This window comes from Cryptomeria japonica, chromosome 7 (genome assembly GCF_030272615.1).
Source record: "Cryptomeria japonica chromosome 7, Sugi_1.0, whole genome shotgun sequence".
Lineage (NCBI taxonomy): Eukaryota > Viridiplantae > Streptophyta > Pinopsida > Cupressales > Cupressaceae > Cryptomeria > Cryptomeria japonica.
Genome location: NC_081411.1, coordinates 563,322,427 through 563,342,612, shown reverse-complemented (window position 1 = coordinate 563,342,612; position 20,186 = coordinate 563,322,427). Strand labels below are relative to the sequence as shown.

The 20,186-nt window shown below is 35.1% G+C and overlaps 1 protein-coding gene across 3 annotated transcripts in view; it reads right to left on the bottom strand.

Annotated features, from left to right (window-relative positions):
* Positions 1 to 20,186, bottom strand: part of LOC131078430 (uncharacterized) — a 155,246-nt gene that overhangs the window by 62,001 nt on the left and 73,059 nt on the right. Inside the window, exons 2-5 of one of the 3 annotated variants that reach the window (XM_058016129.2) lie at positions 12,586 to 12,738; positions 12,249 to 12,390; positions 11,908 to 12,149; positions 11,402 to 11,782 (exon numbers count right to left, since the gene is read on the bottom strand). In XM_058016129.2, coding sequence (XP_057872112.2) covers positions 11,738 to 11,782; positions 11,908 to 12,149; positions 12,249 to 12,390; positions 12,586 to 12,738 — 582 coding nt within the window. In that variant the 3' untranslated portion in view covers positions 11,402 to 11,737. Of the gene's footprint in view, positions 1 to 11,401; positions 11,783 to 11,907; positions 12,150 to 12,248; positions 12,391 to 12,585; positions 12,739 to 20,186 lie in introns of those variants that run through there. The other 2 variants (XM_058016128.2, XM_058016127.2) reach the window with 2 other exon arrangements.

Here is a 20,186-nt window from a genome sequence, read left to right as displayed (position 1 = left end):
AGACTTGGATTGTCCAAGGACCAATATTGTGGAATGATGGATGGAAAAGTCAGTTATTGGAAGAAAATATTTTTTATCAGGTATACTCAGGTATACTTGATAATGACTTAATGATTGAAGATTTAGACCTTGATGATCTCTCAGATTCAGTCATATATGGGTTGTCAAACGAAGTCTCAAATGATGAAGATGGTCAAAAAGTGTTCCCACTACACTTTGCCCTACCAATATCAATGGTGGATTCAATAAGTCAAGAGTCAATAAGTGAAATATTCTTTCAATGGCTTCAACCTTTCCCGAAGGATGATAGTTTGACTAAGTTAAGAGTTTAGTATGTAGAAGGGACAAGTGATAAGGATCAAATCAAATATGTTAAGGTCATTATTCCCACGTGTTATAGTTGCAATATTTGATCAAATACCCTTGAATAAGAGACACCAGTGCTCATCAAGCAATTAATGCTGAAATTTTCAATACATGATCATTCCTATCCACCTAAACCTAGGATCTTCACAGGCAACTTGTAGAGGTTTTCAAAATATGAGTTGTTGTGGTTAAACTCCAATTCAAACAAAAAGGATGTTATTTTTCCAAACTTAATAATGGTTTCACTTAGTTATGTTTCCTTTTGACCATAAGTTGGTAGGTGAGTTATGTGTGATGTCAAAATATTTCATTTTCCAATGATGTGTTTAATTATATCTATTGGTTTAGGTGCTTTACTTTTTGCCGCTGTATAGGTTCAACTCAACTCTATCACCTAATGGATAATAGCACTTATCTTTTAATTCACCAAAGATTTTGAAGTTCTCTTAAGAACCAAGTATGTCTCATGGTCCCCAAAATTGTACCCTAAAAAAGGTCAAGATTAGTCATATGTGTAGCCAAGTGTAAGGTCATTTTTGTCACATCAATATCCAATATGTCATCTTTTTTATCAAAATAGCCAAGTCCTTGGGTGTTGGTCTATCTTGATCCACTAGTGGTGTATTTAGGTTGCTCATCATGAAGATTTTTAAGCTAGGAATCCTGAAGGAGGGTCCAACACCAACAAAGGAAAGAAAGGGTGAAGTTCAAAGAAATACTATGATGACAAATATCAAGAAAAAGCAAGAAGGATTAATGCTAAGGCAAATCTTCTCTAGCACATTGAGGCAAAATCATATGAGGATCATATTCCAAACATAAATTTGTCACTTCAAGGGTCCAATATTCAAGATAACCAATTTCAACATATACCAGAGATCAAACTTACTATTTTAAAAGGTTTTGTATTTTAGAAATAATGCAATATGCTTTTTTGTTGTGTCCCAAATTAAGGAGATAAGCAAAAATAAATAAAAGCTTTCTATTTTTTGAATGCCATCTTTTTGCTTTTCCTACTTTTTCAACAAAAATTTGTGGATGGAGGCAGAAGGTTATCAAAATAGTTTTAGGTCTCATCATTTGAAAATGGAATTCAAAAAGATGACAAGCAATGAGATAGAAATTTTATTAAAGTCAATGTTCAAAAATAGAAAAAGGGAATAAATTTAAAATAAATTCAAAGTTGTGAGTTAATCATTCGAAAATTAACGTTGATGGAAAAAAATTCCACAATTTCCACTTTTTGGTGTCAAGTGGAGAAAGTGTAATGTCTCCAATCAAACAGCCTTTAGGAATTATGCAATTTTCCTAATGTGTGCAAGCTAAAATGATGAATGCAAAATATCGATGACAAATTCCAATGAAGAGATGTGTCAATTCAAGAAAGTTCCACCATGTTCTAGCATTGGTAGTTTTCAATACTTGGTGTCATTGTCAAAAACTTTCACTTTGGCATAAGCACCAAAATTCTCCCACTTATAATCAAGTAAAGAAAGTTTCACTAAGTGCCGATTTTGCCAATTTTCATAACTTGGTGTTAGAATTGTAAAACCTCATCCAAAAAACATATGGCCACCTAAACTCAATCAAGCACCAAAATAGTATGTTTTTCTTGCCAAAACAAAGTGGGAAACAAAGCAAAATTAGCACCCAAGTTATTATATGTGTCCAAGTGAAAGATGGACATCAAATAAAGGAGAAAAAGCGATGAATCTAAACCCTTCATTCAAAATGATGCCCAAGATGAAGCATATCAATATTTTTGTTTCCTTTTTAGAAGATGAGGAGCAACTAAAATAAGTTAAAAAGACAAAATCAACATATCAATGCTATTGATTCAAATGAACACCCAAGATGAGATGCAAAAATGGAATAAATGTAATCTTTTATTTTATTTACAAAGGATGGCGATAGAACTACTTTCAAAGCAATTATTTTATTATTTTTGAAGCTTCATGAAGATAGAATTGAAAAACTATGAATGTGTCATTTACACATACATTGTAAATAAGAGTTGATGCCAAACTTGTAGTACCCCTTCTCGATCAGACTCTTTTTGGACTTATGTTTGACTTCAGTTAATTGTTCAGTGGATACATTACTGCTATACTTTATTCAGACTTTATGCGATGTTATTTCATGCTTTAACTGGATATTCGATGTATGTTCTCTTGCAGTATTTCAGTACTTATGATTAATGTTATTTTTTATGGATTATTGTCATGGACTAACACTTTTACCTTACATATGCGATGCGTTATTTATATGTTGTGTGTTTGCAAGTGTATGGGATGCGAGGGGGTGATGTTCCTTCACTCACTCCGGTGAGACAGGGAACGTCACGATTCTCCTTCATCGGTGTGCATGTCGTGTCTGATTATATATTTGTCTATATGCATGTGTGGTTCGTTGATGCAGAACATTGCAGGTACAAGTATTGGGTAGGTACAGGGTATCGACTCCACCTGGTTTCACAGGTCTGAGCGTACCTTATTTGTCCGATGGGAGTGGAGGAGATAGTGGTTGGACCCTAACTTGACCCGCAATCACACTCATGTGAGTGTTGTCAGTCGATCGTCTTTCTCGTTTGACCGGTATGCGAGTCATAGTGCTTTAGTATTTTTGCTTTGTGAGTCGTCGTTTGATCACTCCTCATTTTGCATGCTTTCGATTATTTAAATGGTTGTTAAATTGAGTGAATGATGCTACTTTGGTGTTGGCATAATTAGTTGTTTAATATGCCTTGAGTAATTGATTTAATTAAATTGATGAAGTTGCAACAATTAAATGGAAAAAAATTGCTTAATATATTGTGTTAAATTGTATTAAAATATTGGATAAAGAAGCAAGTATATTCTTTACTATTTAAAATTCAAATGCCATGTTGAGTTAAAGTCTCTTAGAAAATGGTAAATGTAAAATAAATAATAAAAGTTTTTCCTCTCTTACCTTTCTTTTTAACTTTTGGGTTTGTTTAATTGTTGAAAAAGAATTATTCATGGGAAAAAGGTAAAATCAGATTTCCTTATTTTTTTAATAGCTTTATTCTAATTGGTTGGGGAAAACTTTTCAACCTAAAAGTTTAGGTTGAAATATTTTTGAATATATGCCTGTGAGTTCACAGGAAGAGAGGGGATTATTTTTGGAAGGCAAATTTGAAAATCCATTTGGAAGAAGGAACTGGGTTTGAGAAATTTGGTTGCAGGGTTGAAGCTCTTCCACAAATTAGTTCCTGGATAGCTTTGTAGGTTGGGTAGTCTCTTCTTTTGTTTTAATAGAAATTTTAGAATGCTTCTTCTTCTTCCTACGTGTTGTGTTTGAGATTTTTGAAATATGGTTGAAAGTTGATTTGGAGTAGTTGCTATGAGATTTAATGAAATTTCAGTTTAATATTGTTTTTGAAAGCTTCTCCAATCTCCTTCTTTGTCTATTTCATGCTTAAAATTTAGCTTGTAATCATTTCCTCCATTTGTGTCATATGGATGGAATTGATTTTTTGAGTGTGTTTCAAGTTTTGATTTGTGCAAATTTGGGAGTTATGCTGGCAAAATTTTGCTAAATTTGCCCTCTTCGTGTTTCCAAAGAATTTCTTCCTGGGTGTTTTAAAAAAAAAATAAATGAATAAGGAAGTTGCAATTAAATCTTCCTCTTTCTCTGTTCATTCCTTTATCATATTTGCCCAGAATTTTATTTGGGATTTGTCAATCCCTTGGGTTTTCTGCCAATTTGGCTTTATGGAAGAATTTTTTTTTAAAAAGTTAGTTTTTTGCACTCTTTGTTCTATCACAGAGATTTTGGTTAATAATGAAATTTTTACCAGTAAATATATTTTCTTATGGTTATAGTTTTAAAAAAAAAAAAATTTAAAAAGGATTTAAAAAAAAAATTATTTTTGGTATGGGGTTGCGTGGCGGGGAGCTGGGCTCGACCCAGCCACGCACCCCAAGCAGCAGCGCTGCTACCACATCTATGTGCTAGCAGACGGAGCTGCTCCCAAGCCTCGCTGTCCTGCTACCACATATATGTGGTAGCACGCGGCTGCAGCCATGGGTCATGGGCCCCACCGCAGAGTAAAATTTGTTTCTGTTTTTTTTTTCTGTTTTTTTTTAGTTTATTAATATTTTTTATAATTAGAGTATTTTTTTAAATAAAAAAAAAATATAAATAAAGTTCAAATAATATTATTAATACATATTTTTGGATTAAGTAATATTTTAAGACAATTAATGTTTATAATTAAATTTGTATTTTATTAATTATTAATCGTTAATAAATATTATTATATATATATATATATAATAGTTTTTATTAATTTATTAATAGTTTAATAAAAGGGTTTAATTTTTTTAGATCAAATAAGGCTTTATAATTAATAAGTTTTTTCAATTGGGAGTGTTTGTCCATTTTTCATTGTGATTTTTACTATTAAAAGAATTAAATGGATTATTTTGATTAGTTAGATTTCTAGCCCTGCCTATCAGTGCAATGATGACTTGATTTTCTCGTAGTTTTTCATGATGATGATTTGTTTAATTTCAACGATGAAAATTGCAAGTATATATGTTGCTGTTCTTTTCAAAGATTGACTGTGTTGGGTCTTAGTGAATTTAGTTTTTCTTGCATGGGGGTTTAATTGGTTGTTATCCCTCGTTCTTGTCAGTCGTCCTGTTGTGGTGTACTTTGTATCTCTTGAACAAGTAATGTAGTATGACCTTGCTGTCTTAACCATGTAGTGCTTGTTCCTTATGGTTAGCCAGGACTTGTTTCGCCATAAGGTCCTCGTAGAGTGACCATGTTAGTGTCCTATGAGAGAGTGGCTTTCGAGTGGGGGCCACACCCAAAGTGGTTGGCAGGACAACCCCTCGAAAGTCAGTTAATAAGTGATAACCTAATAATTGATTAGGGGGTGGGTAGTTGTAGTTTTAATTAAGATATTGTACCCCACACATGGTTGAGTGCTCATATAGGCTCAAGATGTAGTGGGAAGGCCTGGAATGGCAAACCGACCACCTTGTTTTCATGAAGGGTTGGTAGGGTCCGCATGACACTTAGATGGAGCCAGGGGTTCGGGAAAGGTTACCAGGATAACCCAGGATGGGGGCCGGGACCTATGGAGGGCTACCTAGGGTAACCATCTTAAGCCATGCAATAACACTCTCTCTTTAGGGTCACTAGTGTATTGTGAGTTTGAGTCACATGGAGTATTGTAGAGTCATATTGTACTGTCGTCCTTGTCTTGTTTATGCTTGCTTGAGGGTCCTCTGTTATCTCCTAGCACAGTGGGGCGATTCCATTTTGGGATCACATGGTCGGGTGGTAGTGCCACTTCCCATCAAATATTCTTGTTCATACCTTCATCCGAGGATTGGCTTCGCAGGTGCTTCTGTGGTTCGTGATTCATGCTCTATCTCATGTTGGAGATTATTATTTTGAGACCTATGTGGTCAATTGTATCAATAAATTTATGTAACCTTGTAAATGATTTAGATGTTAACTTTGAATGTAATATTGGAAGCCATGTATTTTTTATGGTCAATGTAATCCTAAGAGTTGGATGTTATTTATTAGCTTTCAATATGATATGTGTAAATGCTTTATTTTAAGGGAATTATATTGTTACTCTTTCAATCTTTAATGGTGTAATCTGTTATTGTTTATGGTTAGTTATGTTCATGAGTAATGATGGTTAATTAGATTAATCGTAATTGTGGGATTTAAATTTAGTTTAAATCTTCGTTGGTAACCCTTTAGAAATTCTGGTGTAAGTCTTCCGCTTGTGTTATTGTTGTGCAATGTAGTAATTAATCTACTTAATGCGATTTATACTTTAAAAAAAATATATATTTCACCCTTAGTTGCCTAGATGTGTGGTTTTTCCTTTGGGGTTCCTGGCGGGGCATTACAAAACTCATGTTGCACAAATTGTCATTAAAGTTCGAAGCCAATTAAATTGTTGAGTGTTTGTGTAAAGAATGTAAAGTTGAAGCTTGCTTATGCTACCAAGATTTCCATTAAAGTCCATTCCCAAGTGTTGTAATTGTTCAAGGAAGTCTCCAATTAATAAGATATGTGTTAACTTTGTGTGCCATCGATTTTTGAATTCATAAAACTGTTGGTGTGAACAAGGGTATTTCATATCCAGTTTCCCCTTTGTAGAGTGAACAAGGCACACTAACTGATCATTTGTTAAGACCAATTAACACATGCTCAGATGTTAAGTTTATTTAGGGCTCTAGGAATTTTTCTAGAAGTATCTAGTACGCATGTGATCTTATCATCCAGTTGACACATGTCATAGAATTAAGACACTTGTCATCATCCTAGTTAGTCCTACCTCTCAATCTTGGCTTTATGAATAAGGCTCCCATCACATTTACATATATTACAATTTATTTTACACCATAATCAAGCAATTATTTCTCTTGTTGCTCTCTTGTGGAGGGTAATCTTTGGTTTTGCAACTAAGCCATGGAGCTTGAGTCCATTGGTGACCCTTACATGGTATTAGAGCTTCAAATCTGCAAAACCCTTCTCTAAGCTAGGAGATAATCAAACAAAAGCTTTTGTTGGGTGCACTTTGGGGCAGAGCGGGTCTCACCATTGAATCCAAAAGGCCCAAAAACCCCTACTTTCATGAATGGTAATTTATATTTCAAAGTACGAAAAAATTTTGACCATTTTTTTGGTTTTGAAGGAATCTACAAAAACTTATAACTATGCAATTGTATGAAATCTTTACAAAATGGATTCGTCAATCAATACTCTATCGTACCCTTTGTAGGTGTCAATCGAGTAATAGTCAAAATCTTCTTCCACATATTTGGTAGTCTATGCATTAGCTGGTGTCATCAAAATATTCCCAATTATAACCTACAATTTATTAACTAAAAAAATCTCAAGGTTAAACAGGTGCAAGTTTTGGGCCTCAAATTTAGATTGATGGTCATTGCCAAACATATGAGACTTATCGCTAAGCAACACGATCAATCCCACTATGGTTCCGTCCGCTCTCTCTACTCTATAGAGGTTCACCACCCTATTGTCACTTGAGCAACCTAGCCCAATTTTTTGGCCGAAAAACTAGCAACACTACCCAAATCTGCCAACAATGGGGTGGCACCACCCAAATTTCCACCAAAACAATGTCAGCCCCTCTTTTGGTGCCGTAAATAAGCTAAATTTTTTTGGGGGAGCCATAACTTTTCACCTAGGAATTGGATTTCAAAAACAAGAAATTGTCAAAAAGCTGATTTCGAGAACTTCATAGTGGTGCAAGTTATTTGGTCAGATTGTTGTAGGTGCCTAATTTTGCTGATTGAAGTCAAATATTCATTTTTGGCCTCCTAGTTCATAACTTTTTGCTTAGATTTTTTATTTACAAGTTTCTTGTGATATTGGAAAAGTATTGAGGAGCTCTTTAGATCTATACATGCACTTTTTACCAATTTTTTGCCATGAATTGAAGAAAAGAGAATGGTTTGATAGAAAAGATGAATCCTATGGAACTTTATGTCTATCAATTTCTCAACCTTTGCTTTCATATTGAATCTTGCAAAATGCCAAATAAGACATTTCAAAGTGAAAGATGAACTCATTGGTCTAATTCCCACAGATTTTGACAATATCCAAGGCTTCTTCACCAAGCTCAATTCTTTAAGATTGCAATTAAAACAATATGATATCGAAAAAGAGGGTGACCAATTGAGTCTTTCCATCCTTGCCAAACTTGGTCCTAGTTATTCATTTTTTTATCTACATTCTATGCTACTATGGATACACTTAGTACTACATTCAAAATGCCATTGCTTGATGCATTTGCTACATCACTCACTAAGTAATAGGCAAAGTTAGTACAAATGGGTACATTGAAGTCTTCCAAACCACGAGCTCTTAGTGTTAATCCAAGCACAAAAGATCAAAAGTCTTCAAATAGAAAAGGCGAGGAACAAAACAATAAAAAATTCAAGCACAATGAGCAAGCAAAGGAATTACAATCACACAATACCCCTGAGTTCTCTTCCTCTTCAAAAGGGGAATCATCTAAGGAGAGGACAAAATGTGCATATTGCAAAAAGTTGGGACATAGTAAGCATAAGTGTTAAGAAAAAAGGATTAATGAATTAACACACCTTTTACAAAAGCACAACATCCAATTGACTTCATCAATGTCCACCTCTTCTTCAACATCATCACCATCATCTACACACTTGGGGATAGATGGAGCAAATGGCACAAATAAAATAAAAGGTAAAACACTCTTGGCATCTACAAGACTTCGGTCAAGGAAATGGCTTCTTGATTTTGAAGCCTCTCATCATATGACTTCATCACAAGATATGTTCTCTTCTTTTGAACCTTGTACTTCACCACACATTTTGACGAGTTACAATACATATATGCATGTTTTTGGGAAAGGTTCTATTGACATGGGAGAACGCACTTTCAATGAGTATATTTGTTATAATTCATCATATTTATAAGAATCCCTATTTAAAATGCATTTTAATACACACACACACACATATATATATATGTATATTAAAATTCATCATATTTAAATATTTATATTCGACAAAACTACCAATTATTAATATTTGAAATTTAAAGAAAATTAACTAATCAATTTATATTGTAGACTTTGAGTAAAGCATGCTATATACATACCACACACACACCATCCCTACATTATCCCCAAAATTTTGGAAAATTTTTGCCATCCTGAAAACCCTATCCCCACGCATTCCATCCCACCTCAAAAACTCGGAGAAATGATAAATAGCTTAATATATATTTGTACTTAATTTTCCTTTTCCTTTTATATACAAACTTTTACTACAATAAAAGCAATCTTAGGCTATCATCCCCACACACCCCACCCTAGAAACTCAAAGAAAGGATGAGTACATATATGTCTGTCCTTTGTTTTTATTTTACATTTATATACAAACCTTTACTAGAGTAAAAGTAATCTTAAGCTATTTTCCCTTCTAAGTTAGCCCTTTGTTACACTATGTCACAAGGTTCGAGTTTGTGTTCATGCTTGGCAACAATAAAATTTGGATGAAGTTTGGTATGGGGAAAAAATTCAAAAACAAATTCTGATTAAATTCACCTTATATAGATTTTCGTTTTTAAATATAAGTTATAAATTCCATATAAATAAAACAATACTGTGTTAAATTTGAATAAATTATTGTAAGTTTAAAAACATTACAATATAAATATTCTTATAAAAGAATAGCTCTCCCTCAACTGCTCATTTCAATCCTAGCGGAGTTGTTGGAAGAGCCCTCGAAGGTGGGTGGGAGGAGGAAAAGTATAGACGATTGTCCACCCTTTAATTGTCCCCTCCCTCCAATTGGCATTGGTGGGTGGGAGGCCCCTCTTTTATATTATTGTATATGGCCTTCCTACCAATGGATACACAAAAGAAAGAACTACGATCCTAACACACAAGAATAGAGGCAAGACCCCCCATTATAGATAGTCCAAAAACAAAGGAGGTGCCATACTACAAGGGAGTGAGGGTAGAGTCAATCAATAATAGTCTTGGGTAATACCTCCAAGGGGCCCAAACAAAAGGGGCAATTAAATGGCAAAAGTAATGCACCACCTATCTCAACAAGGTCATCGAGAGTTGAGGAAGCTGGAGCACATAGACACAAAATCCACTTATGAATCTACTAAATAGCCTACTTGAATACTCTGCAATGCAATGTTGTGGGCATTGGTCGCACTCAATGGATTAATTTTAATATTATTTTTATGTCAATAATAACTATGTTATAATAAAAAATCTAATTTAAATATTTTAAAATATTGAACTCTAATATATTGAATAGAAAACAAATCAACATGGTTTAAAAAACAAAATATAAAGATATTAAATTTTACCTAAAGTCAAAAACTTAAAATTAAAATAGAACCTAAACCTTCCTCAACAATTGCAGGTGACAGGTGAAGTGTTCCATGACCAAAAATGGGGTGGTAGGTTATTGACTGACTTATTGAGAAGGAGATGCTTTCAGATATTGGAGTCGTGGAAAAACGATGAGTACAATCATAAACACATTGTGGAGTCGAGCATGTCTAGCCAGCAATAAGATCTGGAAATAGGGTATTCTATTTTGAGCTTTCAATCACGTAAACATACACTCTCGAGCTCTCCCAAATCGTCCCAATTTGCAAGCTCGAGCAATCACCACATTGGTCAACAAATTCAACATAGACACTGCAAATTGTAAACACCCAAAGACTCTTTTTAAAAATATACTTTAATAGAAAAAACTAAGCCCTATTTCATATGAATTATTGGTTAACTAAAATATTTTTTTAGGTTTTCTTTTAAGTCCATTGAATTTCGAACTTCATGGCCCAAATTCAGCAAACCTTGTGACTTAGGTGACCTAGATTTGAGATTTTGCCAAGTCATTTATTATTTCTTACACATCCTATCAACTAGGAAATGTACCTAAATTTCAGAAATTGTGACTCATACATATTACAAACAAATGTACAATAGAAATTTAGTATTAGTCCAACTAATATATCAAAAACAGTATCCAAGAAACAAAAGATTAGGGTTATTAAATGGTTGAAAACCCACCATAAATATTTGTAATGAAGTGCATTTATTTCAATCATATCTATCAAATAGCTTTATCTCATACTTCAAACTGTAATTTTATCCTTTTCCTTTCCACTTTCTGCTGGACATGACTTTAAAACAAAGAGAATTTGTGATAACATTTGAGAAATTCAGCACAGGGAAAAATGTAACTACATACTTTCCACAACCTTTAAAAACCTAGCCTATTGCACTTTCATGAAATAAAATTTCAGAACAACTATTTAAAGCTTAAACCATGTATCTATATATGAACTTATAAAGACTTCTCAAACTTGTCATCAACCAAACAGAGCCAGAGAAACAACCTGATATCATCCCAACTCTCACAACTGAACAGCCAACCCATAAAGGAAACAATAGAATCATACGTGAGAAAAAGTATTAACAAATCACAAACATAAGCCATTTCTGCAATAACTGTAGCAATGATTTTTCACATGTGCTTAGATTTTTCCATCTCCCCCTCCTTTCCATCCTGCAAACTCCCTTGCCTTAAAAATTTGTTTGTAATTTCAAATCAGCTTTAATTTTCCTTCCCCAACTCAATTTACAGAAAAACCCCTGCCTCAAATATTTATTTTCAATGTCTTCAGTATACATTCTTTGGAATATAGTCCATATGCAACAAAAGAAGAATGCCTTTATAGACATTCCCAATGCATTTATGGCATCCCTCACTCCTTTAGAACATGGTTCCGTTCACCTAAAAAGAATTGTGTAGAGCGAGGAATGCTATGCAATTTAGAACAGAATATCCATCCAGACAAATTTTACTACATACTTATTCTGTTCAAGTGAGAAAAATACTTTGGTTATGAAGCAGTTGAATTTGTTTAGGTGAATTCATATATCTCCCTAAGTCTATGTAATAGATTGTTCAGGAACACATAAAAGATTAGACCTGAACATACCTTGTAACTTTCAGCAGCTACATAGACAGGTTTATTCATGCTGTGAGCCACCAATGCAGTTTGATATGTTCCAATCATATTGATAATACCTCCACTCTCAACAACGCCATCCGCACCAAAAAGTACCATATCAATCTTTTCCATGGTATACGCAACTGCTGAGTCTAATATTAATTTAACAGGAACATCAGCAGCAACCAGCTCCTTTGACATTTCTATGCCTGTATTATCAGGCCGGCCTTCTACTTAAATATTAGACCACAAGGAAAGACAGAGTAAGTGGAAGCCAAACAGATATTCAGAAATTTAACAGGTAAATAAAAGTACAAACTAAAACTAACCAGTGCATATAACACTAAAGTGCTTCCCATTCAATGCTGCCATCTTTAGTAGTGTGAAGACAACTCTTGAAAACCCATGAACAAGGATGGTACTACCATCCTGTACAAAATCTTGCCCAAGCATTGCAATAGTCTTACGAGCCTTCACGTTAAAGAACATGCAATTAGGCTTTTATTTGTTTGAAAATACTATCCCTACCAAATCACCACTTCACTTGAAAAAGGCAGTTGCTTTCAAGGAAAAACTATATATTTTTCATTATGAAAATGTTGCAAGTGCAAAATATGAAGCATAATTCATGTTCACATTCAGAGTAAAAAATCAGAAGGTATATACCTTAAAGGAGATTTCACCAAATCTTTCACCCCGCTCTATCAGACGAGATTTGCCAGCAAAAAAGTCTTCATACTCCAAAGCATTTGTCCTAGTCACATATCGCATGAAAAGGTCACACCCAGCAGACAGCGAAATAGATGTCTCATCCCATGCCTGGCAATTCACAACATCAGCAAATGATCAATATAACAGCAGCCATACAACTGCCCCTTGCGATTTCATTTTGATGCTCTACCTGATGATTCTGTTACAAAAGACAGTTCATACTTCATACCATACTATAAAACTCATCACACATTTTTAGGTGATATTGCACACACCTCAAGCATTCCGAAGGTTATCCATGATTGGATTCAGAATGTATGAATTTTACATTACTAAACACACATGAACCAAAAGATCTTAAAGGATACCAAACCCAAAACAAAATTCAAATATTCCAGTTACTTCACAATTGAAGACAAACATAAACATGCAGTCTTTGAACAGTGATTGAATATAAAATAATATTCTTGTTTATCCATTTACAAACAAACCTTTAGGAATCAGACCAATAATTTACATCCCATCCAAAAAGGTTTGAAATTGCATTTGGTAAGGCTTCTAAAACAATGCAGGAAATGGCTAGAGATGGTGAATTTATTCTATAGCTGAAGAAGGTACCACTCTCCATACAAAGATTATGGTGGTCCTCTATCTACTTTCATCTGACAACTTCAACAAAGGTGATTAGCCTGTTTTATCTAAGTTGCCGAATCGGGCATGGGAACGGGAACAGGTACGTGGGTATGAAACATCGGTACGGCATAAATTTATATATATATAGCTAAAACATAGAATTAAGTTTAGAATGTTATATACCAATACATATGCTAAACAAAACCTTACAAATTTCAACTTTTGAAACATAAATACTAATTTAAATTCAGTTTTGAATATCAAAAAGATCAAACTAGAATCACTAAACATTTCAACATCTAAAAACACGAATCCCGGACGCACCCACAGGAGATTCATTTCAGAATCCGTCTCCGGTATGTTTCGTACCCGGAATCGCCCGAAAAATCCCATGATTCAGCAACTTAGTGTTTTATTGAAGAGATTGTCACTCTCAAACACAGATCCTTACAAAGGACACTTAAGGAATAAAGGTAGTTGCTGAGGGTGATTCCTACCTTAATCTTCTAAGTATTCCAAGTTTCATTAGAAGTTGTTATTCTAGGAGTGGAGTGGTTAATCTCCTAATTGTATCAACTCTTTTCATTGAAGGGACGTCATAATTCTTTCATATCTTCTTTGTTGGGCAAAAGTTATCCATTCTAGCTATCTCCCTAGCATCTAACAATTTTTCCATTACCAATCTCTCAAGATAGTCTATATTGTAGCCATAGTTACAAGGCTAAGTCTCAACTAACTAATTTTTTACTTGAACTCAAACTCAACACAAACTCGGCAAATTGAAAAAAACCATGAAATATAGAAATTTTCAAGGATTTAAAGCTTTTATTATGAACCCTTCAATAAATAAAGTTTAAAGACATAATAAACTAATCAAATAGAGGCTACTTTGATCACATACACAAATAGACATCAATCGTATGAATACAAAAACAAATTTCAGCTAAAGGAAACAAAAACTTTAAATAAACAAATATAAACAAAACTCATGGATTATATAGTTCATGGCATCAAAAATAAAAGTATAACAATAGCTTAGAGGAGCCTACTTCACTCGTCCCAACTGTAATGTCCCTGCCAAAAAACTTTAACAAACTTGCAAATTTTTCAACCTTTAGCTAACAAACATTTCGGCAAATAGTTGGTGGAAAATTGAACCAGTCAATACTTTTTAAAATTTAATGATGAGGAACAGCCGCAATAATCTTTTAATAACATCGGCATATTGACAAATTGTTTTCATGCATTGAGCAAATAATTGTCATACAACCCACATTTGGCAACTACTTGAAAAACGCATGGATTGCATACAAATAAACACTGAAATGAATGAACTTATTTCTCTTATTTTTGACAATGAGACCAAATCAGTCATACAATTGAATACAAATTTAATCAACTGATGTTTCAAAAAATACAGTCAATATACTAAACAATTTGTTGATTGTCCACAATTGTCTGATACAATTGGAATAAATTTTTGTTCACACAAATCTGCTTCTGATATGAGTATAATTCTGATTATTGTTGGTTGTCTTTCTCTGAAAACTAGCTTCTTGCTGACAGTTTGCTGTTTCAGAACTGATTATGGACTGCTGTAACAGAAAATCAGATCCTTCAGCTTCACCAAATGATGCTGAATGTAACTATCAGCAACTAATACTAAGTACCACAGCTGAAATAAGTCATATTTATGATACACTAGCTGATCCCAAATAATACCAGCATCCACAATCTCCTTTCAACTCTTCATATTCTCTTCAATATGACCCATTTACATGTCAATCTCCACTTATCGGCAATATTTGAAAACCAAGAAATGATATTTTGATATTTCAATTCTTCAATGCAAATCTCTACAACTCTCATAACATTTAACACATTGGCAATCTCTGAACGCAAATGCTCCAATGGATGTTGAGAGTTTTTGTCCCCAACACAATATCGTCAACACACAGGTGACTTCTAGATGAAATCACTCTAAAATGGCTACGAGGGTTTTTGTCCCCGAAACAATTCTTAACTTAGGGTTTTCAGCCTAGGCGTAGAGATGAACAAAGTTCAATCTTTCAAGAAAATAAATCTGATAATGAACAATGGATGATCAACCTCTTACACAAGCCCTCCTTAAAGAACCTTTTTGTTGCTTTTTCAAAAAAAACATTTTTCTCTTTTTCATTCGAGTGACTTTTGAAAAACCCTTTTTAATTCAACTTTACTTTTAAGCCCAAAAATGAGTCACTTTTATGTTTCCATATATAACCCCTTTATGAATATTAAATAAAGTTGTTTTTTAATTTTCCACTTTATGACAACTTAAATATTTAATTATTTTCCTCACAATTGCCAAAGTTATAGGAAATAATAAAGTGGCCCACAAAATGAATTTTGAAATTTGAACACACCACCAATACCTTAAATGCATAAATATCAATCTCTATAAAAATTGGCACTCTCCCAAGTTAACCGACTTCTCCAAGAAATGTGGAGTGCTTCCAAAATGTTGTATCTGCACATGAAAAGTACCATTGTACTTTCTGGACTCCAGGAACTCTCTACCATTGTCAATACACCTCTCCAATAAAGCTAGCACTCTCCAAGAAAATTGGAGGTTTCCAAGGATATTGGAATCAAAGAAGCATTAATCTTTTGGGAAAAAAATCAGCAGACCCAAAGTATAAGATTTTTTTTTTAAAATCGGATAATATAATATTATTATTATATTATATTATATTAATATATTATAATTATATTATTATTATAATATTATTATTTCTATTATAATAATATATTATTATATTATAATTATTATGTTATAATTATTATATTAATATAATAATATATTTAATAATTTTTATTATAATATTATATAATTATAAGATTATTATAGAATTAATATAATGATTATATTGATATTTTTCGAGAGGAAATGAGGCTACGAAGAATGGAGGCGGCACTCTGTTTTGGAGGCTAGGGCTCGGCCCTGGCCGCGTTCCTCTGTTCTAGGTGTGTTCATCTATGGAGGCTGGGTCGATTGTCTGTGCTAGGGGCAATGATCGAGTTTGGGGGGTGGGGTTTCGCTGGAGGATTTAAGAGTCTTTGTGCATTGTGGGGCAGTTTTTGTGCAGTGAGGTGGGGTTTAGGAGGTTGGTGTGTGTCTGTGATCTCACAACACTTTTTGACGAAACGTTGGGTGTGGTGTTGGAAGTGTTTGCAGATTCAAGGTTTTGTTTCTCTCCGTGTGATTTTTTTTTAACCCGTGCGTGTTGTGTTTTGTTTCCGATTTGGCCTTGCATGGCTATGCAAGGGGGCCTTCGTGGAGGGTTAAGCATGCAGTTTAAAGATGTTGTGATTCGATGTTCCCCAACTACAACCATGTATGAGAATCCTATTTTAGGGGTGCATGACTTTGGCCTCAGAGAAAGTTCTTCTCGGGCTGAAGGATTTAAGCCCATTAAGGTTAATGGTTGCCTTGCAAGGAGTGAGAATAGACATGTTTTGGTGATTCCACCAGACTCTGTGGAGGAAGACATTAGCTATTTGTCTAAGCATGCCTTGATATGCAAATTTAAGGGGATTCGGGTGTCTCTGCCCTTCCTGGAGTCATGGGCTCGCCACTCATGGTGTCCAGAGGGGGAAATGGAAGTTTTGTTGGCAGCTAATGGATACTTTTTGGTGATTTTCTCTTGCATGTTTGATAGAAATAAAGTTTTTGAAGGAGTACCTTATTTCTACAATCAAGTCGGTCTCTTCATCAAGCCTTGGCATGTTGGATTCAAGCCTACAGAAGAGCTTCCGCCGCGGGTTCTTGTATGGGTACTATTGTGCCTAGCACACACTCCCCGTCATCGACAGGGTCCCCCCCCTTTTCTCGTCTTGTTACCTCGTCGAGGTCCTGAGTAGAAGTTCTGTGAGTTCGCAAAGATAAGTCGCAACAGTGAAGATTTTGAGCGTTGGGAAGGTGATCCGACCTAAGATTGAACTAGCTTGAGTCCTATATCCTAGAGGGTTCGCAACTTGAAAATGAGAAGCAAAATTTTGCATCTAATCCAAACCACCAGTCAAACACGAGGTTTTGAAAAACCGAAAAAGAAAGTTGGCTATCTGTGTAAGAAACCACCTGAGGCAAGGTCACAAATGTTGTCAAAACAAAATTGCTCTTTAGCGAATTTGAAACCTAAAGCCAGGATGCCTGACACATATCAAAGGTCGCACCTTTTGTCTAAATCGGCCTAAGTTTGAAGTTTGCAATGTATATGGCAAAAATCTTGCAAAATGCCTAGAGTGCCCGAAGTTGTCAAAGTCTAGGCGAAATTCACAAAGTTAAAATCTCGCGTTTAAGCTGATTTGGCCGAAATTCTCAAGAGAAGACACTTTGTTTTTTAACAAGAAATCTCGCATTTTGGCCCAAAGGGCCGAAAATTTAAAGAGGCTCCTTTTTAAACTTAAGTCAAGCAAAAATCGTGCAATTCGGCCTTTTGGCCCAAAATGTGAAGACTCGAAACTTAAGTCAAGCAAAGATTGTGCAATTCGGCCTTTTGGCCTGAAATGTGAAGACTCAAAACTTAAGTCAAATAAAGATCGTGCAAAAGGCCCAAAAGGCCCAAATTTGAAAAGGAAAAAAAACTTAAGTTTAAAATTGCACCAAATCGTCAAAAGACCCGAATTTGGGAAGAGTAAAGGTGTATAAAAGGAAAATCGCACGATTCATCTCTAAAACCCGAAATTCAAGAAGAGAGCATCTAAACAACTTAAAGGAAAATCGCACAAAGAGGACGAAGGGGTGTCTAAAAAGTAAAAGCAAAATCGCAAAATTCACCCCAAAATCTCGAAATTCTAAAGGAGTCGGCATTTTTACATGTTTTGAAAGAAGTCGCCCAAAGTCAAAGTAGCGCAAAAAGGCTAGAAAGCCCGAATTTTAAAAGATGGGGCTTTTTTAACTTAAAAGTAAAACAAAAATCGCGCAAGGGAGTATAATAGGAGTTCATCGACTGGGTTATTTCTCAAAAACAAGCTAAAATCGCTCAAACCCTTGTCGTTTCTCCAAATCGGCCGAATTTCATAGAAGAGAACAAACAAAAAGTCATGCAGGGAGAGCCCAAAATCGCGCATTGTGTCTTCAAAATCCGATTCTTGCAAGAGGGAGGACGTTGGAACCAATAGTCGTGCGTTTCCAGAAAGTGTTTAGAGACCAGGGCCAGACAAAGTTCGCATTTTAGAGGTGCAAGTTTGATGCAAACTCGGCAGTCTTAGGGCTTTTGCAGATTCATTCCAAGCTCTGAGTCTGCCAATCACCTTCAAAAACCACCCATCAGCATTCAAAACGCCAAGTTACAAGTCGACTCACCTTCTTGCAATCAAAAGCCTCTTCAAGTCACTGCCAGGTAAGTTAAAATTTCCCTTTCATGGTTAAATTCTGCAATATGGTCATATTGATTACCTAGGGTTAAAATGTAGAGGGCAATGCAAGTAAATCTTGAGGTTTTAAACCCTAGGAAACGCTATCAATAACTATTAACTGTCAAAATCAGCCCTCTAGCCGAAAAATGCAAGCTTAGGCAAATTTAAGGATCATAGACAAATTGCAAAACATAAGCTCATCCTCTCAATAACACGCATTCAAAAAACGATCAGCACAAACAAACCTAAAACGCTGAAACATACCAAAACATTTGCAACTTTTTAATCATCAGCAAAACAAGGAGCAACGATATTTTGAAAATTCGCTCCAACCCAAACCAACTAATTTTCAAATTCAAATTGCATTTGTCCCCAAAGCATAGATTCCAGATTGTTTAAGCGGCTTTTTTCAAATTTTAACTTTTTTTTCAAATTTCAATTATCTCGTTGCTGATCAATTTAATCGCTAACGCCATCTTCTGGCATTGCTAACCCGTGTTTTCACATCAAAGTCACCCTGTAATTCGTGTTCGGGTATGCAAGATAGATGCCTAATCAGAATGTTGAATCCTCCAAGGTACCTGACACACCAGGAACTTTCCCAGCGTCTAAGACAGATTTTCCCCGCAAGCTCGACAAAATGAAATATTAGTATCAAGGGGTGATAAAAGAGTCGAAGGTCCAGAGCAATTGGGATAATATTGGGGATACGAACCTCGGGCATATAGACATTCAAAACTTTAGAGAAAGGGTGTATGCTCCAAATGCATACGGAAAGCCCAAGCGGATGGTAGAAAGCGGCATTGCCCAGGTTGTTGGTTTCCCATTGACAATACAAAATTATGAACTTGTGGTCAAGGCCGCAAAACACTATCAACCGGAAACCAAAATGGTGGTAGTAAAGGGAATGGTAATGGCTGATTTCACTCCTGAGGCTATCGGAGAAGCATTTGACATCCCGCAAACTGAGGGTGCCATTGCAGTGACCATAGATGAGGCCTAGCTCGCTTTTGATATGAGTCCTAGTAAGTGCAAGATACTAGTAAACGAAGAATGGTTTAAAGTAAGAAGAGCCCCAAGCACTAGGATCGTCAAAAAGACCTACAGAAGTGAGTTCAATGACGAATACGGAGACATGGTCACACTGCTCAGCCAAGTCATGGGGCTTCCCCACTCTAACCTATTTGAGGAGTGGATGTTTTATTTCGCAGAGCAGGTCTTCAATGGAAAGGCTAAGTTTGATTGGGCTCAAATCGTTAGCGACAACATTCATACACAGTTGGTTGAGCTCGCAGAGAAGAAATACTTCACCATGACCTCTTACTTGGTCTACATGTTTTCTAGGCATCAGCAACTGCCAGGGTTGATCCGAAAAGGTGAAATTGGGAATGGACCAAACCAGGTGAAGGTATACGACTACTACCCCCAACTGCATTATTATAACATAGCTCAAAGGGAAATAAAAAACATTGCTTATGCAATCGGCCAATATGAGCGCGTGAATGATGCATTCACAATGCGCA